Raw genomic sequence first — 13629 nt, 5'->3', positions numbered from 1 at the left:
CTACACTCCTGACTTTTTTGGGGGGGGGCCTTTTTTTTGAGCCACACCTTTGGCATATGGAAGTTCCCAGGCTAGGAGGTCACATTGGAGAGGCAGCTGTCAGACTACGCCACACCCACAGCCATGCCAGATCCTAGCTGCATCTGTGATCTACACTGCAGCTCGTGGCGACGCTGGATCCTTAACCCACTGAGCGGGGCCAGGGATCGAACCCAAGTCATCATGGATACTAGTCGGATTCTTAACCCACTGAGCCACAGCGAGAACTCCTGCACTCCTGACTTTTAAAAATACAGATATATTTATCTTTTAAATATATTTTCATTACACAATCCAGGACTCCATCCTTGTTGCAAAATATTCTGCAACTGACAGTTCCAACACTCTACCTTCAGAGTTATTCTGACCCTCCTTCTACCAAGATGTGCTTCTTTATGTCCTGGGGGCCTGAGTCACCCTTGGATGGTGTGGACTAGAGGGAAGAACATACCGATGGAGAAGAGGAAGGGGTCAAAGCCCACACGCCCTCCAACAGGAATCTCGGTGAGAAGCCAGGTGACAATGTGACCGGTGCCAACTGAAAGACAGGAAGGGACTTTGAGCCGGGCTTCTGTCTGCCACGGTCCAGCCATGTCTGTCCTCCTTGACATCCGCCTCAGAGGTTAGTGGAGGCTTCAAATTTCCTAAGCTTCCCACAGGGGGTCTTGCATGCAACCCTCACCTGCGCCTCCCCAAACCCGGTCTGGGTTCCGTGGCTCGGGGAGACAAATCCGTGCGGTCCTCTTACCTTCCTTGTGGAGCTCCCAGTTGCAGTCCATCTGCCGCTCAGCCTGGGTCCAGTAGCGGCTGTCGGTCCAGAGAGCCGCTTTCCTCTCGGTCACCACCGCGATTCCTGGGGCAGAAGAGAAACTTGGAGGGGAGGGTGAAGGTGTGGCGTGTGGCTTTAGTTAGCGCATGTGCGATGTGGTGTTGGCTCTGACAATGTCACAAGGGGGCCTCTGGAAAGAGTTTCTCTCCTCCCTTGGAAGGAAGTGAGGCAGGAGGTGTTAAGAGACTGTTGGGGGAGGTAGCCAGAAGGATGTCCCAGGTCAGGCATCTCTGCTTTGCCTTGAGGGCTTCTTCTAAGGGAACATTTAGTGGAACAAGTGGGTTCTGCTTTTTTTTGGCCATGCCCGTAGCATGTGGGAGTTCCCCAGGCCAGGGATTGAACCTGCACCACAGCAGCCACTGGAGCCACAGCAGTGACAATGCCGGATCCTTAACCTGCTGAGCCACTGGGGAGCTCCCAGGTCCAAAAAAGTCCATGCTACATATATATAGGTGCTCTCAGCAAAAATGATGTGACAGTCACTGTCAAGACTAGGTGGTTGATAGGGACACTAAGCCAGGGGCTTAGCTGAGGGCAGGCAGAGAAGTCAAACCCAGTGATTCTGGCAAGGAGAAGAAGGGCCTGTAATGGGTGAGTAAGGCAGCCTGAAGACCCAGGGAGGGGTGTTTAAGGATCAGCAAGGGGGAGTTCCTGTTGTGGTTCAGCAGGTTAAGAATCCGACTAGTATCCATGAGGATGCAGGTTTGATCCTTGACCTTGCTCAATGGGTTAAGGATCCGGCGTTGCCATGAGCTGTAATGTAGGTCACAGACAGGACTTAGATCCTGCGTTGCTGTGGCGGTGGCTACAGCTCCGATTCGACCCCTAGCCTGGGAACTTCCGTATACTGCAGGTGTGGTCATTAAAAAAAAAAAAAAAGGGATCAGCGAGGGAAGCTTAGGTTTCATTCAAGGGTCCAGGATCAGGGTGGGAGGCCCATTCCAAAACTAAGACCCCATAATGGGCCTCTGTGTCTCATTTGGCCATGTGAGGTGACGCTGTCTATAAAAGGACCAGCAAAGTCAAACTTTGTCTCCAAAGGAACCACTGTGTGAAGGGAAGAAGCGGGCCCCTAGTGGCTAGATACAGAGGTAGCAACTATCCCAGAAGTGGAGCCCAGGGAGTGCCAGGCTGGGCCTGGCCGCAGCAGAGTCAGCGAGCACAGGAAAGAAATCGGGAGGGCCCTCTGGCTTGTGCAGACGTGTGGCCGGCAGGCTATGGTGCACGTGTCCTGGTGATCCCTTTTTGGAGTGGTGGCAGGGAAGCAGAGAGAGGAGGAGGGGCCTCTGGACACTAGGTCCTGGGGTCCTGGCTGTTGAGAAGTAGCCACACCAGGGCCTCGCTGACCACTCTGAGGTCTCCCAACAGAAGCAGTGAGGGCTGGGTAATGGCTGTCACCTGCAGACCCGATAAAGCCCGTAATCCAGGCACGCCTCTGGTCACATTCACCGATGTACTCGCTCTAGGAAATCAACAACACCGTCATCAGCCTTCTTCATGTGGCCACGCCCCACGCGGAAGGCCCCCAACCACAGCCCAGCTTTCTGTCTAGTCACATTTAACCAGTTCTACAAGCCCAAGCATGCTGGGCGCCTCTTCCAGGAAGCCCTCTGGAACTGCCCCGGCTCTTAGGATCTTCCCTTCCTTTGAACAACTGTGTTTCTTGGAGTCGAAACCCCACAGTCCAGCACTGGACTGTTCTGCAAAGAAGTCCTGTCTCTCTGGCCAGGATGCAAATTCTGCGCAGTCTGTGGTCATGGCTTTTGGTTCTTTGGGGTTCTCCCCTCCAGCTGTCCCCCCTCTTTCCTCCTCAGTCTAGCACAGAATCATGCGTACATCATAACTAACTTCCACAGGGAGCTTTACATATGTTTGTATTTTGGTCCTCACAATGCTTGGAGACAGATCTCATCATTTGCATTTTGCAGTAGAGGAAACGAGGCTCACTTGAACTTGGGGAGGTTCAGACACTTACCCCAAGCCTCTTAGCCCTTTTCGGCAGGTGGGAAAACTAATTCAAAGCAATCTTCTCCACACTGAAAATGCCTTCTCTTCCAACTGGGCTGGCGCTGGGAAGGTGGATGGGGTGGAGGCGGAGGCAGGGTGGGGAAGAGTGGGCAGGGACGCTGCTTTGGGAAAAGCAGTCCTGGTTCAGACCATCTTCTTCCCTGTCTGCTCCCCGTCTCCCAGCCTACACCCCAAACTCGTGGAGTTTTGGACTCTGGGGAATTTCAGTGCTCCATCCATCAGGGGATGGGGAAGGGCTGAGCCAGAAGGGAGCTCAGGGTTCTTCTAATTCAATTCCCAGCCCACTTTCTAACCTCCTAGGGCAGGGGAGTCCTAAACCATCCTTCTGGATCTGCCCTCTAGGAACAGATCATAATCTTTCAGAAGTTGTTTATAGTCTCATTGTCTGAGGTCAGGGCGATTTGGCAATGTCTTCTCTCCTATGTAAAGGAATACATTCTTTCAGTTGCCCTAAAACGCCCGTGTCCAAGCGCCCTACTTCCTTCCCATTGCTGGTCAAATCCTTTTTCTGTCTTCCATCTTCTGAGTCTTAACAGTGTCCTGTTTGTGGCCTGTTCTCGTGAGGGTGCGGGTGCGGGGAGGAGCTGTCACTTACCATGTGGGCATCCGTGTCCGGGATGATGTAGGCAGAGAGATTCTGGGTGAGCATCTGCTCGCGGAGGGCTGTGAGCTGTGCTGTGGTATTGACCGCAGTAACTGGAAGGTACTGACAGGTGACAGGAAGACACCAAGACACACACACACACACACACACACACACACACACACACACACACACACACACACACACACAGAGATACCTGTTGCTTAGAGAAAATGATGCCGGGGTGGGGTAGGGGGGTCAGCAGCCTCTCCTTAGGCTGGGGTTGGGGGTGGGAAGGCTGGGCCAGAATGGAGAAGGATGGAGCAGCAGCTGAAGTTGTGGATTAGTTTAGATTAAGGTGTATGGGCTGGGTGGAGATGGAGGTGTTTAAGAGCTTGGAAAGGCACTTTTGGTGACAATAATGGGACCTGAGTCAGGGGTTGGGGGTGGGTGAGAACGGCAGGGGTCTGAGCCCTGGCACTGGGCTGAGCCAGGGGGTGGTTCTTCTTTGGATACCTTAGGGTAGAGTTGCTCGTTTAGCAAATGAAAATACAGGATGCTCACCCAGTCACATTTGAATTGAGGTAAACAATGAATAACATTTTAGTGTTAAGTATGTCCCATGCAGCATTTGGGGCATACTTATATTAAAGAATTATTCATTAGGAGTTCCTGTTGTGGCTCGGCAGGTTACAAACTGGACTAGTATCCATGAGAATGCGGGTTCGAGCCCTGGTCTCACTCAGTGGGTTAAGGATCCGGTGTTGCAGTGAGCTGTGGTGTAGGTCGCAGATGTGGCTCGGGTCCTGTGTTGCTATGGCGTAGGCTGTGTTGCTGTGGTGTAGGCTGGCAACTGCAGCTCCCATTTGACCCCTAGCCTGGGAGCTTCCATATGCTGCAGGTATGGCCCTAAAAAGCAATATATATATATATATACACACACACACATATATACATATATATATACACACATATATATATACATATATATATATGTTATCATATGGCATTCCCTGGTGATGTGGGTTAAGGAACAGGTGTCACTGCAGTGGCTTGGGTCACTGTCGTGGTAAGGGTTCAGCCCCTAGCCTGGGTGCTTCAACATGCCATGGGCATGGCCAAAACAAAACAAAATATTAGTCATTATCTGAAATTCAGATGTAACTGGGCGCCCTGCATTTCACCTGGCAGCCCTATCTTGCAAGTAGAACTTGTTGCAAGTTTCTACTCACTGGTCCCAAAGGGCAGAGGAGGGTGACTGGGTATCCTCAGCAGTTTGGGACATTGTCCAGAAAGATCCTCTCCAAGCCAGACCTTTTGTTAAAGGCTATTTTCTCTTTAAAATAAGAGGCGTGGGGTTTTGTTTTGTTTTGTTTTGGCTTCTACGCAATGATTTACCCATGTTTATTTTCACATAAAAGTTAAGGCGGATTGCCCGCCCCAGTGGTCTCATAAAGCTGGCACAGCAGACAGATGTATCCCATTTGTCCTGAGATTTTAGCCACCTGCTGGCAGGCCCACAAGCCCTCACCTTCTGGCCTGCTCCGGCCTGGGGAAGCTCCTTCCCATTCTAATCTAGTTTTGGAAAGAACCCTCTGTTCTCTAGGGAGCTGACAACGTGCGGCTCCAATACGCTGGACCCTGTCACCATTCTTTACACCGGAGGCCTCCCTCTCTTGACTTTCCACTGGCTCTTCTAGCCCTCTGGCTTCCGCCCTCCTCCCAGTTCCTCTAGAATTGTTGTTTTCTTTCCTCTCATCCTCCTCCAGGCCTCAGCTCAGGGCTGGCTTGGGGCCTCCGGGCCGCCCCACCTCCCTCCAGCAGGGGCTGCCCAGGCCCAGGCAGGGCGCAGGAGATCACCTGCCGTGGGAATGCCTGGGAGGGAGTGATGGGGCCGGAGGTCAGATACCTGAGAACTGCTGACTGCCCCCGGGGGAGGTTAATCAGAAGCAGTGGCCCCAGAGTCCAGAAACCAGGAGAAAGGCTGGTAGAGAGGGTGAGGCTGGCGGCTGGGCCCTTCGGGGATGGGCGGGAAGGTGGGAGCTGTGGGCGGGGGCGGGGGCGGAGGCAGGGCCTCACCGGAGGGCTGGTCGAACAGTTCCGCACATCCTCTCTCTGGTTGAGTGACTTTGGGTGGCCCCAGGCACAAGCTAGAAACGGGAGGAAAAGCCAGGGTCGCTCGGATCCCAGATAGCTCCTAGAGAGCACAGGCTGTGTTTCCCCGAACCCCCTCCCCGTCCGTCCCCATAGGACCTCCATCCTTTGAAGCTCGAGATGCTGTCCAACTCGACTTGAGGATAAAAATAATCACATTTCATAGGAAATCAGGCTGAATTGGATGGCACCCTGGGTCACAATCAAAGAAACCCGTTTCATCGACAAGTGATTGCCACTTTTGGATGGGTTTTAGTGCTCATTAAATCAATTTTTTTTCCTTCTAATCTAATTGGGTCTTTTCAGGGTCTACCGAACTGGAAAAGTTGTGTGTAAATTAAATTTTTGTAATCAGATTTGCTCTTAAATGCTCCAGAGGATCTTGCTAAATAATCACCCCACCTTCGTTTTACCCTCCTATAAATCTAATTATATATCTATATATTGGGTTTACTTAACTTCAATGCCCACTTGCACCATTTCTTACAATCCAAATCTCTGCCTCTCATTCCAGGCAAGATTACCTAAATCAGGCAATCCCAGCCTGACATCGTCCCCTGGTGGGGAGAGATGGGTTAGCATTTAAAGAGCCCCTACTATGTGCCAGATATGGAACCCAGCAATTGTATCTCATTTGATACTGGCAGCAACCCTGTGAGGTGGGAATTACTGTCTGCTTTCTATGGAGCAGGAGGCCCAGGCTGAGATACATGTATTTTTGCCACGGAAAGTTCGTGGCGGAGCTGGGATTTGAACCCTGGGCCATCTGAGTACAAAAAAGCCAACCATGGGAGGGTGGTGCCCCAGAAGGGACAGAATTTAGAGAGATTTAGGAGTTCCCATTGTAGCTCAGCAGTGACGATCCCAACTGGTGTCCACAAGGACTTGGGTTCAATCCCTGGCCTTGCTCAGTGGGTTAAAGATCCGGCAGCATTGCTGTGAGCTGTGGTGTAGGTTGCAGATGTGGCTCAGATCCTGCATTGCTGTGGCTGTGGCTGTGGCCGGCAGCTGCAGCTCCGACTCGACCCCTAGCCTGGGAACTTCCATGTGCCGAGGGTACAGCCCTAAAAAGACCAAAAAAAAAAGTAGAGAGATTTAGTTTCCAATTGAGGTTCTGCCCCTGATTTGGCGTATCCCAAGGAGAGTTGCCCAGTATTCACTGAGCAAACCTTCCCTAAACGCCTGCTGTGTGCCAGGCACTGGGCTAACTCCTGTAGGCTCTGGGCCGTCACACCCTGAAAGTCCAGTGGTCTCTGATAGGCCTTCCCTCCGCGCCTCCCCACCTTTTAGGGGGGAGTCTCCCCAGAGGGTAATGGGGGTCCGAGTTTGAGGAGACATTATTCCTTTCTGAGTGAGTTGAGCTACAGAAGGGAGGAGTACAGCTGGGTTCTAACCTTGTGAATGCCTCGCCCACCTGTCTCTCTCAGTCACATAAATTCAAGGGGGAGATGGAAATCACTGGCAAAATGGTGGCATCAAGACATGAGAAGCAAGACACAGGCAGCCCAGGTCCCTCTAGATGCCCAACGGGTGTTCTCTGTGGCCAGGGCTGTGGCTCCCAAGGGCAGGCTCTGCAGCTGGACCACTCTGTGGTCCTTGGCACAGGGGGCCTGGCACTGGGGAGGTGTCAGGAACTGGGTACTGAAGGAATCAGCAGGGTCTTACTGCCACAGAACAAAGGGAAAGGAGGCCTCCTAAGGCCAGCGGGGAGTGGGTGTGGAGGATACTGAGCTGGACACTTAGCCGTGACCAAAGAGGACAAACGACACCATAGGGGTGAGAAAGACTGAACTTTGGTTAACTCCTCCAAGCCCTCTTCTCCATTAGGCATTCATTGACTTCCTCGTCCACCCTGTCCTTACCCATCCTCTCCTTACCCGGCCTGCATTGCCAGTCTTAGCAGGAATCCTGCCAAGTCAGTTTAGAGAGATTCCCCCACCCTTATTATCTCATGAACCTTGCTATCTGTCAAATTCCTTATCTCCCAATCTTGACTCCTATCACTTTGACGTGCCCTCATTAAGAATCCTCTTATATCAATTTAGCGAGAATCTCCCCACCCTTGATGTCTCCCCTCTTGCTTGTTTTCCATCCACTGATCCCCTCGCACTCTGCTCCTTGACAAGAAGTCTTCAGCCATTTTGCAGTGTTCAGAGTTGAGCCTGATCTCACTCCCCTATGGCAGCGCCCCTATTGCAATAGTCTTGAATAAAATCTTCCTTACTCGGGCTAGAATCAGTTTTTTTTCTTTAACAGGTGGGAGTGGAAAGGGACTAAACTGCACTCGAGATGAGTCTCAAGGCCTCCCAGGAGACTCTGGGCCCTGGGGTTCCTCTTCCTCAAGACAGAGAGGGGGACCAAGAAGGAAAAAAAAAAAAAAAAAAGAGAGACACCCTGGGTCCAGCCTTCACAGCAACCCTTTCTGAGCCCAGAGGGGAGAGGCCAGAGCTGCTCTCCAGCTGGACCTGCCCTCCCAGCGTGCAAGCGAAAGTTGGGGATGCACGTACCACAGATGAGAACAAGCCAGGGGTAGCAGCCCCAGCACGCCTGGGCCATGGATCTTCAGACGGCGGTGCTGGATGGATGGAGGGTCAGGGGAGAGTGGGCAGGGCTGTTTCCCTGGCCTCTTCCTCCAGGCCTTTCCGGGGCAAGAGCAGCCAGGCTGTGGGGGCTGGCGATGGGAGGAAGGCGTCCAGCTGGTGGATGGGAGTCCTTCTCTGCTCTTTCGTTTCTGAAGATCTGGAGAGTGGGTCTGGGTGGAGAAGACTGCTGGCCCCCAGGCGCCCAGATAGGGTGTGAGGCCTCCCCGGGCAGAGTCCAAAGATCTCGGGAGACAGGAGCAGCAGCTGGTCTCCATCAGCCTGCTCCTCCCAGCCCCCCCTTTGCAGCCAGCCCCGGTCATTCCTGAATTCTGTCCCCTCCCCTCCAGCAAGCTGTTTCCCATTAGCTCCTCCACCCCGGGCTTTGGCTTCAGCCCCACTTTTGCTTTCGAGATTGATGTTTATCCTCCCTCTTCCTCCAAGCTGGCCCGTGTCAGAAAAAGCCCGTGCCTGTGACTTCTTTTAAACTGAGAGGCGAGTCCCACCAGGAAAGTTCCCTCTGTGAAAGTGTTAAGAGCCACCGGCAGAGGGGGAGACTGCCCTCCTCTCCGAATGATGGGGACGCTGGGGTCCCAGGCAGGTGTCAATGCCATTCGCGTCCGAAGGAAGGAAGGCCCCCAAAGGACTATCTGGAGGGATGCGGGGATGACACCGGAGACGGAAGAAGACCCAGAAAAGGGAGTTTGGGGGCTCCCAGAAGACAAATTTGGTTAACTGGACTACCCTTTCTGCCTAGAACACGTCTTTAATCCTCTGCCGTGCGGGTCACTCCCAACTAGCGTGACTCCCCATGGGGGAAGTGGGCAAACTGAGGCCAGCCCTGTCTCCACCTACCGCATCAGAGGGCAGTGCCTACTAAGTGCCCTCAACACCCCTTGACCAGAAAGCACTACTTCCGAGAGACAAACAGACCCAACGGACAGGTGCAGCCTAGCCTAGAGGACCTCAGAAGCAAACCACCCATTCCTTTGGATCTTTTTTTCCTCTTTTTTCAGCCGCCTCCACGGCATATGGAAGTTTCCAGGCCAGGATTGCTGCAGCTGCAGTAACGTTGCATCCTTAACCCACCAAGCTGAGCTGGGAATTGAACCTACCTTCTGGCACTGCAGAGACGCTACAGCAGGAACTCCTGGATCTTATTTTTAATGTGTTTACACTCTGCTTACGTCCATAACGAGTTGAAGGCAGCTTTCGAATAAGCCATCTGAATATCATAAATGAGTGCAGCGGTTCAGGGAACTCCGCCTCCAGGAGTAAAAGCAGAGGGCAGAGCCCAGAGCCTGAGGATAGACTGGGAGGGGGAATGAAGTGCTGCCTGGAGACCAAAGGACTGGGGAAATGCCTGCGCCAAGCCCCACCCCCAGGAGTTCCCACTGTGGCACAGCGGAAACAAATCCAACTAGTACCTATGAGGTTGCGGGTTCGACCCCTGGCCTCACTCAGTGGGTTAGGGGTCCCACATTGCTGTGGCTGTGGTGTAGGCTGGCAGCTGCAGCTCCGATTGGACCCCTAGCCTGGGAACCTCCCTATGCTGCTGGTGCGGCCCTAAAAAGACCAAAAAAAAAAAGCCCCATTCCCTCCAATGTATTAGCCATCCCCAAGGACAAGCAGATAGACTCGCTGAAGTCACCTAGGGGAGGGACACCGAAGACAGCTTTCTGGGACAAACAGCCCTGCCTTGACCAGTGATGACCCAGGAGCCAGACTGGCAGGGCTTCAATCTCTCACCCACCAGCTGTGTGGTCTTGGGCACATGACGTCACTTCTCTGAGCCCGCAGGTTCCTCCCTGGTGAAATGGGTAACAGTTGGACGAACTTCCTAGGGGTGCGATGAGGGTTAAGTGCGTTAATGTTTGTGAAGCTCTCAGAACGTGCTTGCCACAAGGCGTCAAGTGCTGTCTAAGTGTTTGTTAAGTCAACTGTATAACTAGAGTGCAAAACCATCCTCATCTGTACCTGGTTTTTTCTGCCCCTGGCACCTGACCCTGCTGAAATGGCAGTTAATGTTGTAGCAAAGATCAGCTGGGCTGAAGCGCCAACCCTGGGAAAAAATAACCTGAGCAGCCCTCCTTGCCCCATCCCCTGGACTCTGCCCAGGGATGGACTGAGACACTACCAAGGCTGCACACAGGACTCAGCCCTCTGGTTCTGTCCCCAGGGTCCCTGTCTTGGCCCTGGTGGTGAAGATAGCCTGAACTCCTTTCATGCTCAGCTCCTCTCTTATCTTGGAACCAATGTCTTCACTTATTACTCTGGGGGACCTGACCCCAGGTTGGCAATAGTCTCAACATGGAAAGGAATGATTCAGGGCCGAGAAGGTGAATGGCCGAGAGGTCTTGCACCAAAGTTGTTTGGAAGAACCACTGCTCGCTGGAGTCTTGCTGTGGCTGCCCGGGCAGCTCGTCTCTCCAAGGGCAGCCGAAAGGCTGAATCCTAAAGTTGGAGAAGTTGTTCTTCAGGCGCCCTCCTGCCCACACCTCTTTTGGCCCCTCTGATCCCACCTTAGGCTTGCCACCCTGCCGTCTGACCTAGCTCTGCCCGCACTGGGTACCCAAGAGAGCCTGGCTTCATCAGAACGTGCCTGGCCACCTTGCATGTTCTCCCACTTGGTGACAATAGATGTCCTGAGTCACCAGTCTGACCACGATTAAGGCGAGGTGTGAGCCGGCAGGCCAGAGCCACAGAGGGCTTGCTGGAAGTCTCCGGGAGCAGCAGTGGGGCAAACGTGGGCAGGAACTGCACAGAAATGGCACTGCAGGTAGAGGTAGTGGGGTAGGTCAGGGGGCAGATTGGTGGCAATGACATAAACAGGAGCCCAAGAGAGCATGGGCAGGTGGCACCATGGCCTGGAGCAGCCTGTGGCAGCAGGAAAGTCAGAGACTCAAGGGCGCTGGGAGCATTGTGAAACTCCGCTCTAGGGATGTCCCAAGACACTGAGGAGGAAACCTCCAAAGGGGGCCTGAGGTCCTTTGGTTCTGCAGGCAGGAAGGGACTTTGGATCTAACTGGGTTTTTTTTTTTTTTTTTTTTTTAGGGCCACGCCTGTGGCATGTGGAAATTCCCAGCCTACGGGTTGAATTGGACCTATAGCTGCTGGTCTATGCCACAACAATGCGGGATCCAAGCCACATCTGCGACCTACGCCACAGGTCACAGCAACGCCGGATCGTTAACCCACTGATCGAGACCAGGGATCAAACCCACATCTTCATGGATACTAGTCAGGCTCGTTTCTGCTGAGACACAACTCAGGAATTCTAGGATCTGTCGATGTGGCCTCAGAGGCTGAGAGCCCGGCCCCTCTTGCCATGTGGGCTGAACACATCATGTCTGCGGCTTCCTAGCCTTCCATCAGGTTGGTCAGCCATCCTGAGAGCGCACCTGCCCTGCAGAAGGGGAGGCAGGCTGGAGAAGGAGAGTGGCCTGGTGAGCAGTGCAGAACTGGGACTCACACCTGGACCATTGCTCTGCCTGCTTCTCTTGCCCTGTGAACTCCTCCTTCAGGTCTCATCTCACTTTCTAGGAAGCTTTCCTTGACCCCCTGGCTAGATTGAACTGAGGCAGAATAATAACTCAGGTCAGTGGCTTCGATGTGTTCTTGGATGTGGCTATTGATGAGCATTTGTGGCTTAAGGGCTCCAGGGAGTAACATCCCCACGGGCCTTGTTTACTGTAGGGTCCCAAATGGACCTTAATCCCTAAGCCCCTGTGACTCCGTCTATGGGAAGAGAAAGGCAAAGAAACCATGAGGCTTACGGGATGTTTCCACACCTAAGACCCCTATTGGATAAGGACTGATATAGATAATTGAGCAAGGCCAATAGGAGAAAACCACATCTTTCTGGACCCCACACTGGTAACCCCCATCTTTAAGGGATAAAAAAACCCTATAGGACAATAGAGGGGGGCCTCTTCTCCCCACTCCCAGCTGTCCTGGGAGCTATTTGCTTTCCTGTAATGAAGACTTTGCTTGCTTGCAGTCTGTGGGATCTCGAAGTTCATTCTTTGGCTGCGTGCACAAGAATCTGGATTCTGGTAACATCTTTCCGGCATCAGAACTGCCCCCCCCATTAGTCCTCTTGCTGCTGTTGTCACTGTTCCTACCCTTTGCCTCCCAACACCTCCTTAGTCACAAAGAGGACGGTGGCGACCAGCTCCCGGCTGCCTCTCGCCTACATGTCTGCCATTACCATGGGTGACATCAAGGTTCCTTCTGGTCAGTGACCCACCTCATGTACTAGTTCTTTAAGTTCAATGCCCTTTGTCCTCCCCTCTTCAACTTCTCACACCAGAAGCAGCATCTTGGGTCTCCGTGTTTCTTGGGATCGTCGTCCTCTGATAGCAACTCCAATCTCCCATTTTCTGACCATATCCAGGCTGGGGGTCTAATCGGAGCTGTAGCCGCCGGCCTACGCCAGAGCCACAGCAACGCGGGATCCGAGCCGCGTCTGCAACCTACACCACAGCTCAGGGCAACGCCGGATCGTTAACCCACTGAGCAAGGGCAGGGACCGAACCCGCAACCTCATGGTTCCTAGTCGGATCCGTTAACCACTGCGCCACGACGGGAACTCCCCTGACCATATCCTCTTATCCTTCTGGCACTTGTCCTCCCTACATCACTTGGATTACAACTGCTTTTTGACTTCGCCGAAACTTCCTGTCACTTGCCCTATGCTTTTCCTCTCCGTATATCAGCACCCCCTGATCTCCCTTTTTTCCCTCTTTGGTTCAAATGACACAACCCATCACTCCAGCCTCCCTTTTACCAGCACATTTAACTCTCCTGTCCCTCTGTCCTCCCACTACATCCCCCCCCCCCCGCCACCAATCTCCATCCTCAAGTAAAGCTTGCGCCCCAGGGCCTTTGCACACACTCTTCCCATTAACAGGAATGCTCTTTTCCCAGATATCAACATGGCTCACTCCACTTCCTTCAGACTTCCATTCAAATGTCAGCTTTTGTAGAGAGGACTTCCCTCGTGTCATTATCTAAATGGCATCTCTGTCATTCTTTTTGCCCCCTTTTTTCTAGGGCTGAACCTGCTGCATATGGAAGTTCCTAGGCTAGGAACTTAGAGCGACATGGGATCCTTAACCCACTGAGTGAGGCCAGGGATCAAACCCGCATGCTCATGGCTACTAGTCGGTTCTTAACCCACTGAGCCACAGTGGGAACTCCCTCTGTCATTCATTTATCCCCTCATTATGTTTGTCTTCAGAGCATTTACCCATATTATTTATGTATCTATTTGTTTATTTGTTCTCTCTCTCTCTCTGGTATGCAGGCTCCATGACAGCAGGGATCCTCTTTATTTTGCTCACTGCTGTATCCCAGAGCCCAGAATGCTTGCTGCCTGGCACTTAGTAAGCACTGTAAATATTCGTTGGATGACT

General features: G+C 52.8%; 1 protein-coding gene across 2 annotated transcripts in view; it reads right to left on the bottom strand.

The window, feature by feature from the left end:
• XPNPEP2 (X-prolyl aminopeptidase 2) overlaps window positions 1-9466 on the bottom strand; it is a 28907-nt gene extending 19441 nt beyond the window's left edge. Inside the window, exons 1-7 of one of the 2 annotated variants that reach the window (XM_047765219.1) lie at window positions 9328-9466; window positions 8141-8372; window positions 5559-5629; window positions 3492-3602; window positions 2267-2330; window positions 788-892; window positions 491-577 (exon numbers count right to left, since the gene is read on the bottom strand). In XM_047765219.1, the coding sequence (XP_047621175.1) occupies window positions 491-577; window positions 788-892; window positions 2267-2330; window positions 3492-3602; window positions 5559-5629; window positions 8141-8189 (487 nt within the window). In that variant the 5' untranslated portion in view covers window positions 8190-8372; window positions 9328-9466. Of the gene's footprint in view, window positions 1-490; window positions 578-787; window positions 893-2266; window positions 2331-3491; window positions 3603-5558; window positions 5630-8140; window positions 8510-9327 lie in introns of those variants that run through there. The other variant, XM_047765218.1, reaches the window with a different exon arrangement.
• Window positions 9467-13629: the final 4163 nt, after the last annotated feature.

Source organism: Phacochoerus africanus, chromosome X (assembly GCF_016906955.1).
Source record: "Phacochoerus africanus isolate WHEZ1 chromosome X, ROS_Pafr_v1, whole genome shotgun sequence".
NCBI lineage: Eukaryota > Metazoa > Chordata > Mammalia > Artiodactyla > Suidae > Phacochoerus > Phacochoerus africanus.
The sequence above is the reverse complement of the archived record's forward strand: the minus strand, read 5'-3'. Positions and strand labels throughout refer to the sequence as shown.